Source organism: Stenella coeruleoalba (assembly GCF_951394435.1).
Source record: "Stenella coeruleoalba genome assembly, chromosome: 19".
Lineage (NCBI taxonomy): Eukaryota > Metazoa > Chordata > Mammalia > Artiodactyla > Delphinidae > Stenella > Stenella coeruleoalba.
In genome coordinates this window covers 46,571,686-46,589,211 of record NC_137165.1, presented here as the reverse complement: position 1 = coordinate 46,589,211, position 17,526 = coordinate 46,571,686, and the positions used below count along the sequence as shown (strand labels likewise).

Here is a 17,526-nt window from a genome sequence, read left to right as displayed (position 1 = left end):
ATAAAAATTACGTTAAGGCTGAAAAGGCCACAAGGCAGTACAGCACATACATGACTGCTCAGCCTCCAAGTCCAGACCCTAAAGAGTCTGAAACCTCAGCTTCAGTGCTCAGCACAGTGTGACCTCGGGTGCCTCCGTTTTATCATCTGTACTTACTCTGAGTGGCTGTGGAGACTGAGCTAACGTGTGGCTGCCTGGGCTGGCCCTGGCACATATTCAGTTCTCACTACCATCTATCTGCATGACCCACATCGTCATCATCACTGTAACATGGGGACAGATTTTGTATGTAACAAAGACACCAAGTTAACTGTGATGATGCAGAAATGGAGACTGGCAGCTTTCTTCCTTGGCTTAAGAAAGTGACAGGAAACAAAGTTAAGAAAGCCAGTCGGGGGAGCTTCTGTTACTGTTTTGTGAGAAAAGCTAGCTCTCATATCTCTGGTTCGATTTCCCAGAATGTAGGAATTATTCCTGAGTTTAGTTACAAGCTGTAGCTGGAGTTTACAGAGTGACCCTCAGCTCTAGGCCAGTGCTGGAGGGCTGGTGGACAGACTGCTGGGCCCCACCTCCGGAGCTGGATTCACCAGGTCTAGGGTGGGGCACGAGTTTGCATGTGCTACTGGTCCAGGGACCACAGTTTAAGAACCACTGCTAATCTAAACTGGTATCCTGAGCACGCCTAGTCAGTCAAGGACACACAGGTGCTTCTTCAATAGAAAGTCACGTTAAGAGGCTCTCAGACAAGAATAATCCTAACATCCAGGACTCACCGTGTTCTCAGAGCCGAGGCCAGGCCGCTCCCTATAGCCTAGGCCTCCTCCACCAATGTTCAGCTTTTTCCCTTTCCCTCCTTTGAAGCGGGATTTCCGAAACCAGGCATTCTGCATTGAACACAATTCAAGGTTAAGACATGGGAGGAAGAGGCGCCCAGAGGAACGGGACGAGATCAAAAAGGAAACTAAATGGGAAGAACTTTTTGTTTCATCTTTTGCGAATGTATCTGTAGCAAAGGAGGAACTGTTCACAGGCACCACAGATTAGCTGCTTTTTGGTAGCTTCATCCGTCATATTTGTCAGGAGCCTTATCTAAGGCTTCCTTTTACTGCTCCTTCCTTCCTTCAGGGGCTCCAGGAAGGGAAGTGATTAAGATACACCTCAGATGCAGAGCTGTTACTCTGGCCATTTCTAACTTCCTTGAGGAAAATGAATTTATTCTCTATTTCTCAGACAATCTATATATAACATCTCTGGGGGTGGTTAGAGCTTTATCTGACAATCACGTTACACTCAAAAAGTACCTGAGGGCTTCCCTGGTGGCGCAGTGGTTAAGAATCCGCCTGCCAATGCAGGGAACACGGGTTCAAGCCCTGGTCCAGGAAGATCCCACATGCCGCGGAGCAACTAAGTCCAAGTGCCACAACTACTGAGCCTGCGCCCTAGAGCCCGTGAGCCACAACTACTGAGGCCCGCGCGCCTAGAGCCCGTGCTCCACAACAGAGAAGCCACTGCAATGAGAAGCCCACGCACTGCAACGAGGAGTAGCCCCTGTTCACTGCAGCTAGAAAAAGCTCGCACACAGCAACGAAGACCAAACGCAGCCAAAAATAAAATAAATTTATCAAAAAAAAAAAAGTACTTGAAAGGTAGGGCAGGCTGGGCAAGGTGCTAATCAGGGAAGCTGATCAGTCTGAGAGCAGAGAAAGCCTGAGGCACAATGAGATGTAGGAAAATGCCACAGACAAAATACATCTTGTATTTAATTCAGGACTGGCTCTCCGCGAAAGGAAAGGAAACATTATTCTACTCTCCCCTGCAATGCAGGTCCTTTACTCCCAGGTCTGGAAGCACAGGCAGTACCACAGTACAACTGCATTATGGGTGAACAGTTCTGTAGGCTGGCCTATGAATTTGAAAAACACATAAGTCTCTACTATCAGTCTCTACAAATCCATTTGTAATTTGGGGACTGTGTGTATTAAGACAACTCAAGGTTGAATTCAGTAGAATGCCTCACTCAGTTTTAAATGGGTAAGCAGTGTAGTCAAAGGTCTGAGATCTAGGTCTGAGAAGTAGTGAAATACATTTTTTTTTTTAAAGACATCATACATTTTTAGCCCCCCAAAGAAAAAACTTTGGGGAAAAGGGCAGTGAGGAGACTAGTAGCTTTCTTTGATATTAAATTTGCTCACAAGTGTGACATGGGGCAAGCAGAGAGAAATGTCACAGGGACAGATTTTAGCACAAAGGAATGGCTTTTCAACATAAATGCTGCTGAAAAGAGAGGATGAGCGGACAGACCAGATGCGTTTTAATGTCCTACAATACCAATCTACACTTCCTAAGTGCCGCCCGCCCAACTTTGCTGTCATGTTTCTATGTTATCTGCCTCTGGCATACTGAAATTTTTTCGCTTAGTTTTACAACCTGGAGCAACCTGAAGTGTGTCCAGCCCCTCACCTGCATGGCCAGATCTAGGAGTTCCTTGGAAACATGCTGATTGGCTCCTTCCAAGTTCCGGACAAGGTCACCAGCAAAATTGCTATCCTTGGGTGTCAGCAAGGTATAGGCCACGCCTTTCTCACCCGCTCGTCCTGTTCGGCCAATCCTATGCGTATGGGTATCAATATCTCGTGCCACATCGTAGTTAATGACAGTCTTAATTGAAGGAATGTCCAGACCACGGGCTGAAACAAAAAACAAAATTCTTTTATTCTTTATCAGGAGCCAAAACACCAAAGTGTCCCCAAATGCTAACCTAAGAACCCACATTCCTCTTATCTAAGCAAAGTACATGATTTGGTGTGCTGAGATACAGGCATGTAAGCTGCCCTTCTAGAACAAATGCCACTATCGTAGATTCTATGATGCTGGGTCAACTTAGTGTGTAAGGGACATCTATCTTCTACTATCAATAACCTGCCGTGGCCTCACTCTTGCACCAGAAATATGTAAAAAAAAAAAAAAAAAAAAAGTAAAACCAACATCAAATGTGTCCTGAAGCTGAGAAGTGATCTCCTTTCTGCGAGAAAATACCAGTTTTTAAGGGTAGCTATTAAAACTCAGCAGAACAAACTCAAAAATCACACTTCAAAACTTCTTCTGCTCTTGAGTGAAGATGCCAAACTAAATAATCAATGTAAGGCATGCACTATATTCAGACACACAACAGGGGCACAGCCCACGATGTGACTGTGTAAACAATTTCTTCCCCAAGTGTCTTCCAACTGCAGGGATTCTTTTTTTCAGAGGAACATTAAATGAAAAGTGGTGGGCTTCCCTGGTGGCGCAGTGGTTGAGGGTCCGCCTGCCAACGCAGGGGACGCGGGTTCGCGCCCCGGTCTGGGAGGATCCCACGTGCCGCAGAGCGGCTGGGCCCATGAGCCATGGCCGCTGAGCCTGTGCGTCCAGAACCTGTGCTCCGCGGCGGGAGGGGCCACAGCAGTGAGGGGCCCACGTACCGCAAAAAAAAAAAAAAAAAAAAAAAAGTGGTACCCAGAGCTCCAGACTGTAATCACGGTGCTCTGAACTGCTGCACCACGGGGTGTGGCCAGCCAGGCCAGCAGAGTGCCTTCAATCAGCCTCCTCAGATATTAAAGGTCTTATATAGCAAGACAGAGCACCCTTATAGCATGGTTACTGGGGAAATTCATACCCTACCTGCAACATCTGTGGCCACGAGGACTGGGATGTCCTTTTTCTTAAAGTCTGAAATAACCTTGTTTCTTTCACTCTGATCCATGTCACCATGGAGCAGGCCAAGACTATGACCCTCCTGTTTAAGGTTATTGGCTAGCTCTTCAGCATTGGCTTTTTTAGTAACAAACAGGAGGACACTTCCTGAAGAGGTAAACTCCACTAGACGCCGGGTGAGCCAGTTCCATTTACTAGGCCCAGAATGCAGAATCTCCACAATCTGAGTCACATCTTCATTTGCCTGAAAAGAAATAAATGAAAAAGATAATTGCGACATTTGTGCCACAGGGCACGTGAATTAGGACCAGCCATCACATTTTCTACCTGCATCTGGAAGAACCTTGAATAATCCCTCTTCTCCTTGGGCCTTTCTTCAGCAAGTCAAGTGTAGCTCAAATTTTACATCCCTTAGCAAATCACAGTGCTCTCCACCTCCCCTGACGTGTACATATACCTAATAATCTGTAAGCCCCAGTACTTTGCTCAATACTTCTCTATATGCCTATTCAGATTATTCCCAATAGAGTAAGCTCCTTTTCTGTCCTTCCCACTTACTGTTCCTAGTACAATTCATAAATGCAAATAGAAGGCACTTAGTGATGAAAAGCAGACAATGTCAAAAAGCTAACTGCACAGAACTTTAATAAATATACCAAGCAAACTAAGGAATTCTCAAAGCAGCCTTAATTGATTTCCAAATCACAATTCAGAGAAATTTTCCACATAGGACATATTTATAGGTAAGGAAAAAAAAACCCTTAACTCATTTTCACCAGGCCTTTCAAATCTCCCCACTCCACGCTGTGCAGGCCTACTCCCACAATCACTTATGATGTCAGTTCCATCCTAACTGACCAGTAGTCTTTCAGGCAAAACCTGCTTTTACCCCAAAAAAATATTTTTTAAAAAAAACCTTTTATTCTGGAAAAAACTTTAACATTCAAAAAGAGTAAAATGAACAAAATCAACTCCCATGTATCCATCACCAAGCTTCAACAATTACTAACATTTTGCCAATCACGTTTCACCTATTTCCCCCAACCCTGGTGTTTTTAAAGCAAATTTGAAACATGTTGCCTCATCTGTAAACGCATAATATTTTTTTCTCAATAGTGAGAAATTAATTCCATGTCACCATAGTAAGAGAAATAACCCACTGGGATCCTATCCAGCCCTGCTTAGGGTTACCTCTCCAATATCCCCCTGCACCACACGAATAGGGTCAATCAGGATGTCTCTGGCCAGTTTTTCAATCTTTTTCCGAAAAGTTGCACTGAATAAGAGAGCTAAAAGGTAAAGTAAATTCTGTTAAAGAAACAGTATGACTTCTTTTCTGAATACCCACTAAGCTTCCCACTGACACTGCTCAGTTTTTAAAAAAGTAAACCCACCTGAACTTTAAATTTAGTTTAAAAATTAATTCACTAAGGAAAAAAAAAAACTTGCCCTTATTCTAACTTTATGCATTTTCAGTTAAGACAGGGGTCGTCAGCATGGTTCAGAAAAAGGCTCTTGACTTCAAATCAGCATATCTGCACTGTGTATTGCCTCTAGCCAGTGATAAAACTTTATGAATTGGGGCAAGTAATTTAATCCTCAGCCTTGGTTTCATCATCTATAAAAATGAGCAAGTTCTATCTAATGATCTCTAAGGTCCTGTCACCATCATTATCTTCCCCTTTATGGTTCCTCACTAGAACACACATGATCATTTTTGCTGCCATAGCTGTGAGTGCTTATAAAATAAATAGGTGTTTATTCTGAGTACAAACATGGCTTAATGAAACTACTTCATACGTACTCTGTCTGTCGGGACGGACATGACTTGCTATGGATCGCACCTGGTACTCTGGAAGAAGTAGAACAGTAAAATTAGTATCATACCTCTGTATGACAGTTTGGGATGCCTGGGAAAAGTCATTTTAGTAAAAATCTTCACATGAGACATTATAAGAATTAAGGAAATTCTGAAACTCCTAGACCTATCACTCAGTATGAAACTCAGAAACACTTACCCCAGCACCATTGGCTGGGCCCAGGGATGATCCAATCCATAAAGATAGCTATTTAGAATTTTCACACAGCTGGTTAAGTCAAGGAGGACAGGAAAGCAAAAGGCCTTGAATGATATGACATCCACCTACCTAAGAACACAGACCTTCACCTTCACAAAGGCATATGAATAAAAATAAAGCCTAGAGATGATATTTCCCTTATATTCACAGGTACTTTCAAATGTCCTCAACCCAGTTAAGCCTAACATACTTTTCCTGAAAAAACTCCTAAAAATAGTTAATGTCTTAGCAATATCTCTATGGTCTAATCCTATCCAGGAGTATTTTTAGCTTCTCTCGTGCAGAGAAAAAATTAAGTCTAGAAAGATATGGAAAAAACTAGTATCATGAGGACGGGGACAGAAGAAACTGGTATTCAAGGCATACCAAATCCCATGTCAAACATTCGATCTGCTTCATCAAATACAAGGTAAGAGACTCTTTGAAGGTTGGTAGCTTTCTTCTTCACATGATCAATAAGTCGACCCTATGAGATCCAGAAAATGAATAGTAAGCATAGTCATCCCAGTGTCTGCTGGACACTGGTTCCAGGATCACCCACACTCACCTCCCACGAGGACGCTCAAGTCCCTTAAACAAAATGAAGGAGTATTTGCACATACAACCTACACACACCCTCCTGTATCCTTTAAACCATCTCTACTTATAATACCTAACGCAACGTAAATGCTACGTAAATAGTTGCCAGCACGCAGCAAATTCAAGTTTTGCTTTTTTGGAATTTTTTTCCCCTGAATATTTTCAATCCTTGGTTGGTGAAACTCACAGGGAAACCTGCCGATGTGGAGGGCCGATGGTATAAAGGCATTTACAAGAACTTTCTAGAGTTCCACTCCTGGGAAAAGTGCTAATACTCCAGTCTTAGACCGTAATAGACACTAGTCTGACAGCCTCAGACTTTACGCACTACAGAGCCCAAAAGAACAGAAAATCTGAAAACTCAACAGGATTCTTCCTTTACATTAATTTTGATTTAAATTGTGGAAAGATGGTCAGAACTATTTTTTGTGAGGCATTCTGAAATTACCTAAGTTAAAGCCTTATTAATGGGTTTTAATGTTTAAACTACAATCTTCTAGGCAGTTCTGACCATACCCTGAACAACTTTCTGATTCTTGGTGCTCTCAGTAAGCATCGATCCCTTTTCTAGGAGAGCATAAGAAAAACTGTTTGCTATAGAGGGGAATTCACAGCAGAGAGAATCTTATTGGACTGCTATTTTAGGCTAGCAATCAAAATTAAACCAAAGCCACCAGCTGTCATTGCATCAGAGTATTCTTAACCCTGCTTTACCACATTTTAGGGGAAATGCCCTCCAACAACTAACCATTTTTCTTCATACCAAGAGAGGCTGATATTTAAACCCAAGACATACTTACTGGTGTACAGACAACAATCTCTGCCCCTTCCTGAAGGGCCTTGGCCTGCTCCCACATGCTCCCTCCTCCATACACAGCTACTGATCGGAGATTATACGCTTTCCCAAACCGCTTGCATTCTGCGTGGATCTACAAAGTTGACATAATGACGTATTAACAAACTGTGACAACAGACACCTCTGTCATAACCCAAAAGGGAGCTATGAAAAACACACAGAATGCGATATCAATAGAAAATCAAAAGCCAGAAAATGCTTTAAAAACACAATTTTACTTATAAAGTAAATGAACAGAGTACCATTATCATATCTTAACAGGCTATCTAAAATCTTGTTGTGATTATTCTTTTTCACGTCTCTTCCCGACCCTGTTACTGCCCTTCTACCAGACAGAATGAATTAACCCAGGAGGAAAACTTATAATACAGTTCCCATATTAATTTGGTTATACAGAAAATCTGTAACACATAATATTTTCCAGAAGTTTCCTGGTAGCACAACAATGTGAATGTACTTAATGCCACTTAACAGTACATTTAAAAATGGCTAGAATAGTAAATTTTGTGTATTTCACTACAATTAAAAAAAAAAGTTTCCTGGTAATTCTACCCATTTGACTGGCTAGTCCCTTATCAGGTAACAATATGGAGGGGGGCTTCTACACAAAGCACATACCTGCTGACAAAGCTCCCTAGTAGGACACACAATCACTGCAATTGGTCCATCACCCGGTTCCAATTCTTTCTGGTCCATTATATGAATCAACATGGGCCAGATAAAGGCCGCAGTTTTCCCACTGCCTGTTTTGGCAATACCAATCATGTCTCTACCACTTAATGCCACAGGTACACCCTAGAGAAAAAGAAAAAAAAAAAAAATCCACTCCAAACTTTCAATTTTAAAGATGTGCTGAAGGAAATTCTGTGGAAGGGTAAATGACTATTAATGACATTTATTTCCAATGGAACAAAAATGTCCTGGGCTATGCATACTGGCTATGGAATAACAAGAAATACCTGGAATTTCCATTAACTTCTTGATCTGTAGGAAATATTATCATTGCTAAAATTTTTAAAAATTTGTCCCCCTTGTGAAGGTAGACTGTCTCATCCACATACTGAACTGCGTAGAAATGAATAAAATCCATATATAAATGAGAAACAGAAGCTATTACCTTCAGTTATGAGAATTTTCAGGCCATGGACAAAGGAATCCTCATAATCGACAGTGCTAAACTTCTCCATGCACAAATTTTATTTTGTTCAGTCTAGGCCTAATGAACTATTTTCTTCAGATCATATTTTCAAGACATTTATCAGACACAAAAGAACATTTCCCAGCCCCTTAGCAACTTTTTTAAAAAATAGGTTAAGTAGATTTATTAATATAGGTTGCTTGTGAAAGACACAAGTGGGCAGGCAAGAGGGCTCTGCCCCAAGAACTAAGCAGACATTTTTATAATCAAAGGAAAAGTGCGGAGGAGGAGAAGACCACCTCATGTCCTAGGTCACAGGCAAGTTCCTAGGACAGGCTGCCAAGTGAGGGTCCTTCCTTGGCTTTGCACAGGAAAGAATTCAAGAGCCAGCCATAGTAAAGTGAAAGCAGTTTATTTAGAAAGACACACATTCCATAGACAGAATGCAGTCAACCTGAGAAGGTGAGAACAGCCAGCAACTTCTTAAGAGTGGTAAAAAATTCACTTTTGCTCTTTAATTTTTAAACGTTTCAAAAATTCTATCCATGTCAATACAGTTCTATACTAAACTTTCATTGCTTTGACTTGTTAAAAAAAAAAAAAGTCACAATGTCATTCTACTTCATTTTTCTTTCAATATGTTTTACTTACCTGGCACTGTATTGGAGTGGGCTGTGTGTACTCAGATTTTCGAATCTGGTGCATAAGTTGCTCATCAAACCCAAAATGAGCAAAACTACTTCCTGGTCTAGGAGGTGCAGCACCAGAAACCTAGAGATAAAGACAACTTGCAGGAATGACTTGTACTTCAAAACAAACAGCATTAGAAGTTCAAGAATATTTGCCTGTATCTACCTAGCATTTAGTTGGGAGTATGAAGAAGTGAAAATATAAGTCTGTAGCTAAGAGCCTACACTGTTTGAAAAGGTAAAATTCAAATAATAACAGGTCTAAAACCGCATATAAAAAACTCCAAGATAAATATTCCTGAGATAATAGTCATATCATTTTAAATGATTAAGGGCCTAGAAATCTCTTAAATCAAAATCAATTTTCTTATAAGAAATAAAAAGATGTTCAGTAAATTGGAAAAAGCCATTAATATACTTCTTCCATTTGCATAACTATTAACCAGGTGGTAGAAAAAATAAAATTTACTCTTGAAATAAAGAGTGCAAATGAGCTCCAAATTCAGACACGTCTATACCCACTAGTTACAAAGATATTGTCTACTGTCTCCAATTTCAGTGATGCCTGAAGAGCTAACATCCCGCTTAGTGATGATCCAGACACTGCCAAACGTTGTTTGAACTGCACCCAGGTGAAGAACTGGGCTCCACCTCCATCAAGGTTTCTCAGGTGATGCTGATATTTCCAACCAGGATTTCACTTAAAGGTTTTTTGAAGGGGTACTTCTTGGAAAACAGACAAGTACATACGTGTACACACACACACACACACACACACACACACACACACACACTCCCACACACCTACCCTCAGAAAACACAAGTTCAAACATCATGTAGCAACTGGTAAGGCCAGAAAGTTGTCCACACAAGAGCATACATCACTGTATTATCTGTGTGTTTCACTTAACATCTAGCAGCACCCTAAACAATGTGGTCAGTGTGCAACCCAAAGCTTTTTAGTGCACAATTTAAACCATTATTCTGATATTAGTACATGCATATTTTTTAAAGTTGTTAATTTCTTCTTCTAATTAAAAATGCATGCTGTATATAGTTTGAGAAGCAAGTGTATCTTAATTTCGAAATAGTCTAAAACTTCCAATATTGTCCACATCTATTAATCTTGTCTCCTCTTCCTGAAGATGGGAACCCCTTGTCTTCATCTCTAGCCCACCCAACGCAGTTCTTAGCACACTGTTCTCACTGCAGAAATACTTGCTGATTAGTTTTAAGGTCACATGACCTATTGTTCCAACACAACACACAAAGTTGACTGAACACATACATATAGTATTCATGTGTATCACATGAAAGAATGAATAATCCTATCCTAAAACAGCTATAAGACTAAAACAACAAAATCAAGACACAAGAGCCCAAGGGATCTAATTATTACTTTATCAAAGATAGCTCAGGGACTATTAGAAAAGAAGTTCAAGATTATTTCAGTTTGGATAAGCAGTAATACTAACCCTGCACTAATTAACATTAATATGAATATTTGCCTTAATGGCTGACTTACCCGAAGATTGAGCTTATGCCGAAGATCTATTAGCTGCTGTGGGGTGAGGTTGGTTATCTCTTCATGTTCATTGTAAAAATTTTTTTCAAATGGTGGATAGTCAATCTGCAGGTCCAATTATTCAAAGTTAGTCTAGAATTCAAGAGTCAATCCTGTAAGTTTGATTTTAATGCAAAATAACCTTTCACAAATATTATACAAGTAAAGCCATAACCAGCTAGAGAGAACAAAGGAATTCATTTATTCATGACACAAATCCCGAAAGTACAGCCAGTACTTTTTCTTGTTCCTGTTTTCAATATAAACACCAACCTATTTCCTAAAGAGACTCTTAGGACACCTCAGGTTTGAACAGCCTTGATGCAGACTAGGGAATCTCTAATGCCAAAAAGGACTCAGATATTCCATCATATAACATTTAAATATGTTTTGCAGTAAGCTGTTCACCTAGATCTCGGCATTTAAAAACATTTCTAATATTTCCTTTGGGGAGAGCTCTACCTTTAGAGGGAGTTCCATTCTTTTTAAAAACATGGAACTGTTTACATAACTTTTAAGAAATGTATGGCCAAGCATTTCCAGTTCCAAAGAGGGAAGAAGTCATTTCTGCTAATCTTTCATAGCTTACTGTACTAAGAATACAAAACACTAGCATATTTACCACATGTGAATCTGGCTAAATGATTCTCTTTCTGACATGATATGTCTACAATAAACTTATTCTTTAAGGAGAACTTATGCCTTTCACAGGTGGTCAAAAATTTCATAACTCGAGATACAGCCTAAAATTAATTATCTTTCTATGGTACTATCAACAAAAAGAAAGAATTTAGTTTTATTATTAACAGGACCTTTGGTTATGCTCCCCACAATGCTGCACTAAGCCCTTTTCTTCAGTTCTCTTCTCTTACCAGAACAGAAGGTCCATGAGGGCAAGAATTTTTGTCTTTGTTCACAAAAATTTACAAATATGTAAATTTTTTACACACACACATTTTTTTTTTAACCCAGAAGAGAGGAAAAAAAAAAGAAGAATGTGAAGAAAGGGGTATCCTTTCTTCATATCTGGTCTCTCCTGGCAGACTTCTCATTATATTAAGACAACTGTGGGATACCCCAGGCAGGATAATGAAGTTTGACCACTTTGTCAAATATCTCAAATATTTTATTAAATGAATATTTCAAATATTTGAGCTTTTCCTTATTAGCTTTTCACTCTTTATCATGCATGCATCCTCCTAGATCAGTTTCAGATATTTAACTTGCCACATGTAAAAATGCCAACTCCTTATGTGGTAACAGCTGTGCCAAAGGAAACATTTAAAAAGCTGAATATAACCCATACTCCAGTCTAGACCAGTAGTTCTCAAACTTTTTAGTCTCATGTACCCTTTACACTTAACAGAAACACAATGAGCTTTTGTTTATGTAGGTTAAATCTACTGATATTTACTGTATTAAACTTAAAACAGACAAATTTTAAAATTCATGTTAAAGTAACAACAAACCCGGGAACCTACCTCAACATAATAAAGGCCATATATGACAAACCCACAGCCAACATTGTTCTCAATGGTGAAAAACGGAAACCATTTCCTCTAAGATCAGGAACAAGACAAGGTTGCCCACACTCACCACTATTATTCAACATAGTTTTGGAAGTTTTAGCCACAGCAATCAGAGAAAAAAAGAAATAAAAGGAATCCAAATCAGAAAAGAAGAAGTAAAACTGCCACTGTTTGCAGATGACATGATACTATACATAGAGAATCCTAAAGATGCCACCAGAAAACTACTAGAGCTAATCAATGAATTTGGTTGAGTAGCAGGATACAAAATTTAATGCACAAAAATCTCTTGCAGTCCTATACACTAACGATGAAAAATCTGAAAGAGAAATTAAGGAAACACTCCCATTTACCTTTGCAACAAAAAGAATAAAATACCTAGGAAAAAACCTACCTAGGGAGACAAAAGACCTGTATGCAGAAAGCTAAGACACTGATAAAAGAAATTAATGATGACACAAACAGATGGAGAGATATACTATGTTCCTGGATTGGAAGAATCAACATTGTGAAAATGACTATACTACCCAAAGCAATCTACAGATTCAATGCAATCCCTATCAAACTACCAATGGCATTTTTCACAGAATTAGAACAAAAAATTGCACTATTTGTATGGGAACACAAAAGACCCCGAGTAGCCAAAACAATCTTGAGAAAGAAAAACGGAGCTGGAGGAATCAGGCTGACTTCAGACTACACTACAAACCTACAGTAATCAAGACAGTATGGTACTGGCACAAAAACAGAAATATAGATCAATGGTACAGGATAGAAAGCCCAGAGATAAACCCATGCACATATGGTCACTTTATCTTTGATAAAGGAGGCAAGAGGATACAATGGAGAAAAGACAGCCTCTTCAATAAGTGGTGCAGGGAAAACTGGACAGCTACACGTAAAAGAATGAAACTAGAACACTCCCTAACACCATACACAAAAATAAACTCAAAATGGATTAAAGACTTAAATGTAAGGGCAGACACTATAAAACTCTTAGAGGAAAACACAGGGAGAACACTCTATGACATAAATCACAGTAAGATCCTTTTTTGACCCACCTCCTAGAGAAAGGGAAATAAAAACAAAAACAAATGGGACCTAAAGAAACTTAAAAGCTTTTGCACAGCAAAGGAAACCATAAAAAAGATGAAAAGGGACTTCCCTGGTGGCACAGTGAAGAATCTGCCTGCCAATGCAGAGGACACGGGTTCGAGCTCTGGTCCAGGAAGATTCCCACATGCTGCGGAGCAACTAAGCCCGTGCACTGCAAATGAGCCTGTGCTCTAGAGCCCACAACTACTGAAGCCCGCGTGCCTAGAGCCCATGTTCCGCAACAAGAGAAGCCACTACAATGAGAAGCCGCACACAGCAAAGAAGAGTAGCCCCCACTGGCCACAACTAGAGAAAGCCCGCACACAGCAATGAAGACCCAACACAGCCAAAAATAATAAATAAATAAATAAATAAATTTATTTTAAAAAGATGAAAAGACAACCCGCAGAATGGGAGAAAATATTTGCAAATGAAGCAACGGACAAAGGGTTAATCTCCAAAATTTACAAGCAGCTCAATATCAAAAAAACAAACAACCCAATCCAAAAATGGGCAGAAGACCTAAATAGACATCTCTCCAAAGAAGATATACAGATTGCCAACAAACACATAAAAGGATGCTCAGCATCACTAATCATTAGGGAAATGCAAATCAAAACTACAATGACGTATATCTCCTCACACCAGTCAGAATGGCCACCATGAAAAAATCTACAAACAATAAATGCTGGAGAGGGTGTGGAAAAAAGGGAACCCTCTTGCACTGTTGGTGGGAATGTAAACTGATGCAGCCACTATGGAGAACAGTATGGAGGTTCCTTACAAAACTAAATATAGAACTACCATATGACCCAGCAATCCCACTACTGGGCATATACCCTGAGATAACCATAATTCAAAAAGAGTCATGTACCACAATGTTCACTGCAGCTCTATTTACAATAGCCAGGACATGGAAGCAACCTAAGTGTCCATCAACAGATGAATGGATAAAGAAGATGTGGCATATATATATACAATGGAATATTACTCAGCCATAAAAAGGAACGAAATTGAGTTATTTGTAGTGAGGTGGATGGACCTAGGGTCTGTCATACAGAGTGAAGTAAGTCAGAAAGAGAAAAATAAATACCATATGCTAACACATATATATGGAATCTAAAAAAAGAAATGGTTCTAATGAACCTAGGGGCAGGACAGAAATAAAGACACAGACACAGAGAATGGACCTGAAGACAAGGGGAGGGGGAAGGGTAAGCTGGAACGAAGTGAGAGAGTAGCATTGACATATATACACTACCAAATGTAAAATAGATAGCTAGTGGGAAGCAGCCACATAGCACAGGGAGATCAGCTAGGTGCTCTGCGACCACCTAGAGGGGTGGGATAGGGAGGGTGGGAGGGAGATGCAAGAGGGAGTGGGATATGGGAATATATGTATGCATATAGCTGATTCACTTTGTTATACAGCAGAAACTAACACAACACTGTAAAGCAACTGTACTCCAATTAAGATGTTAAAAAAACCCCACAACAAACCCATCACACTTTAACATAAATGCTTTAATAAAAGTAACTTTTTTTTATAACTTTCCTTTACATTTTTGCAAATCATTCTAATGTCTGACTAAGAAAATATTTCCTACTGCAAACTGTTGCAACGTTGTTTTGATTAAAGCCAAGGAAATCTGTCCTCACAAAGATATGTAGTTGGAAAAGGGACAGGAGTATTTATTAATAATCTTTTCAGATGCTTGTGGACTTTAACTCTTCTTCAATACTACACTAAACCTTGACAAATGGACATTTCTTAAAGATTATTTTCATTGTGTAATCTGAAACTGTATCAACCAACTTTTACATTCTGTTACATTACAATTCATCGGTCTATCACGCACTTTGAATGCAGCCTTTACTCACGCATGATTTTGTAACATCGTGTATTGGCCATTTGAAAACAATGGTTCACTGAAATGGTCTGCAGATCATCCAAAACATTTCATTATATAATTAAAAAACTACATATATCATGGTTGATTATCAACAGACTTTAAGTATTAGAAAGCTATCAAGCTCACCATGGTGAATATGTTTCCCAAATTCTAATTTTTGCTTGAAAGCTTGATTTTCTACCATTGGCAATAGACACTTGTTTTCCTTGAAGTGTCATTCATTTTCTCAAGTGAAAATGGTGTTCCATGAAAAAAAAGCATCTAGCTTAGCTCACAACTCGAACACCTAAGTGCCTTTCCTTGAGACAACTGTCATATTTTGGCATGCAATAGAAATGATTTGCCCTTCCCATTTTGTCACAGGATAAAAAGACATGTTAACATAAAGGTCAAGATTTAATAAATATTTTTTACTGTTTCATCAAGGATACTGTTAAGTGAAACTGGTTTGTACTTGTTTTGGGTTTTTTTGGGGGGAGCGGTGTGTGACTGTGATGATCTGGCAGGGAGAAGCAACTGGTGCTACTGTCCTGATTCATGTTAATGCATCAGCATTGCTTTTAGTCATTGGTGCAAATGCTGACACAGTGAAAAAGGTAAATGATCTCAGCATTACTATGAAAATTCTCTTGACTTTGTAGACTCTGTGAAAAGATCCTTCTAGGACTCCTTGGACCACACTTTGAGAACCACTGCTCCAGATCTAGAATCACTGTATGCAAGGTCTAGTCTGATATTTAACCTGGATGAAATACTGATTTCCCCCCCCACCGCAAGTGAGTACTCTGATATCCTCATTTCCTTTTCCTGATTTAAGGGCCATGTAATTCCTGGTTCCACTTTGAAGGAACAACCCCTCATCTGTTCCAGATCTAGGAGAAATACTAAAGATTTACAGCAATTAAAAAGCAAATGCAGGGGCTTCCCTGGTGGCGCAGTGGTTGAGAATCCACCTGCCAATGCAGGGGACACACATTCGAGCCCTGGTCCGGGAAGATCCCACATGCCGCAGAGTAACTAAGCCCGTGCGCCACCACTACTGAGCCTGTGCCCTAGAGCTCGTGAGCCATAACTACTGAGCCCGTGTGCCACAACTACTGAAGCCCACGCGCCTAGGGCCCATGCTCTGCAACAAGAGAAGCTACAGCAATGGGAAGCCCATGCACCACAACGAAGAGTAGCCCGCGCTCTCCACAACTAGAGAAAGCCCGCAAACAGCAACGAAGACCCAACACAGCCAAAAATAAATAAAATAAATTTATTTTAAAAATAAATAATAAATTTAAAAAATAATTCATTAATTTTTAGAAAAGCAAATGCAGGCCCACGGACCCACTGTGAGATGAAGATGGTAAGTGATGGTGCAGAAAACAAGTACAATTGCTTGAAAAAAACTGAATGTGAGCAAGTGACTCAGCTGTACCTTCAACAGTATAGGCTACAAAGTCTCAACCACTCAGTCACCTTCTGACTCAACCATTTGGTAAAGATGACAAGAGTCCAAAGAAATAGTCTCATGACATAATAAGGAGTACGAATCAGGATATTGGGAAAACCTAAATATTAAAGCTAAAGAAAACTATCAGCTTGAAAGAAGAGTCAAATTCAGCAAGAAACACCATACCTCTGAATGATCAATGGGAGGAAGAGGATCAATGATTTTTTTGGAAGGTGCAATTGGATTTCCATCACTATCATATTCCAAATTATCCTCCTCTTCCTCCTGAACCACGCCAGCAGTTGGATTCTCTGCCATGTACCGAAAATAAGCTTCCTGCAGGAAAGCACAAGAACATAATCATACCCAAGTATAAATGAGAACATTTCTGCTCCTGTAATTAGTGCATACAGTGTACAGATAACTGCACAGTTTAAATACCTACCAAGACTCTTACTAGCAATGATTCCTTTAACAATAGCAGTATTCAGAGGGACAATCAGAGGAAATGAATGAGACGGTTACTACCATAAAATGATTTAGCTTGCTTAAAAGAAGACATATATCTGTCTGTTCCACAGCCTTCCTCGGGTGGGGTGCCCAGAGCTGTGGAACACATGCTGTGGCTTTACCAATCCAAGTTTGGAAGGTGACACTGATTAGAAGGGTCACAAACCTGGGAAAGGCTCACTCTGGTTCCCTTCTCACCATCCCACAACTGAATGGGGAAAAAAAAATACTAACGAATAAAAACCCTAAAGGACAGTCATTTAATTAATGTTCCATCTTGAAACACAAGAATCACAAACAGAACTCTTAGAAACAGGTAGAGGTTAGATGTTGCTAGAGTCCATCCGTAGATCCCACTCTACTCTACTCCTTGACTTATCAGAAGAAACATTAATTTTGGATTAAAAAAATCAAGTTGAATAAAGCTCATATTTGCTTTTGATA

At 39.8% G+C, this 17,526-nt stretch overlaps 1 protein-coding gene across 4 annotated transcripts in view; it reads right to left on the bottom strand.

Moving 5' to 3' along the window:
- Positions 1-121: 121 nt before the first annotated feature.
- Positions 122-17,526, bottom strand: part of DDX42 (DEAD-box helicase 42) — a 50,113-nt gene continuing 32,708 nt past the window's right edge. For 2 of the 4 annotated variants that reach the window (XM_079905652.1, XM_079905651.1), the window contains 11 exons: positions 16,759-16,908; positions 10,559-10,663; positions 8,996-9,115; positions 7,825-8,001; positions 7,151-7,279; positions 6,138-6,237; positions 5,498-5,545; positions 4,885-4,982; positions 3,661-3,937; positions 2,461-2,687; positions 122-884 (listed from right to left, as the gene is read on the bottom strand). In XM_079905652.1, the coding sequence (XP_079761778.1) occupies positions 756-884; positions 2,461-2,687; positions 3,661-3,937; positions 4,885-4,982; positions 5,498-5,545; positions 6,138-6,237; positions 7,151-7,279; positions 7,825-8,001; positions 8,996-9,115; positions 10,559-10,663; positions 16,759-16,908 (1,560 nt within the window). In that variant the 3' untranslated portion in view covers positions 122-755. The remainder of the gene's footprint in view (positions 885-2,460; positions 2,688-3,660; positions 3,938-4,884; positions 4,983-5,497; positions 5,546-6,137; positions 6,238-7,150; positions 7,280-7,824; positions 8,002-8,995; positions 9,116-10,558; positions 10,664-16,758; positions 16,909-17,526) is intronic. The other 2 variants (XM_079905653.1, XM_079905650.1) reach the window with 1 other exon arrangement.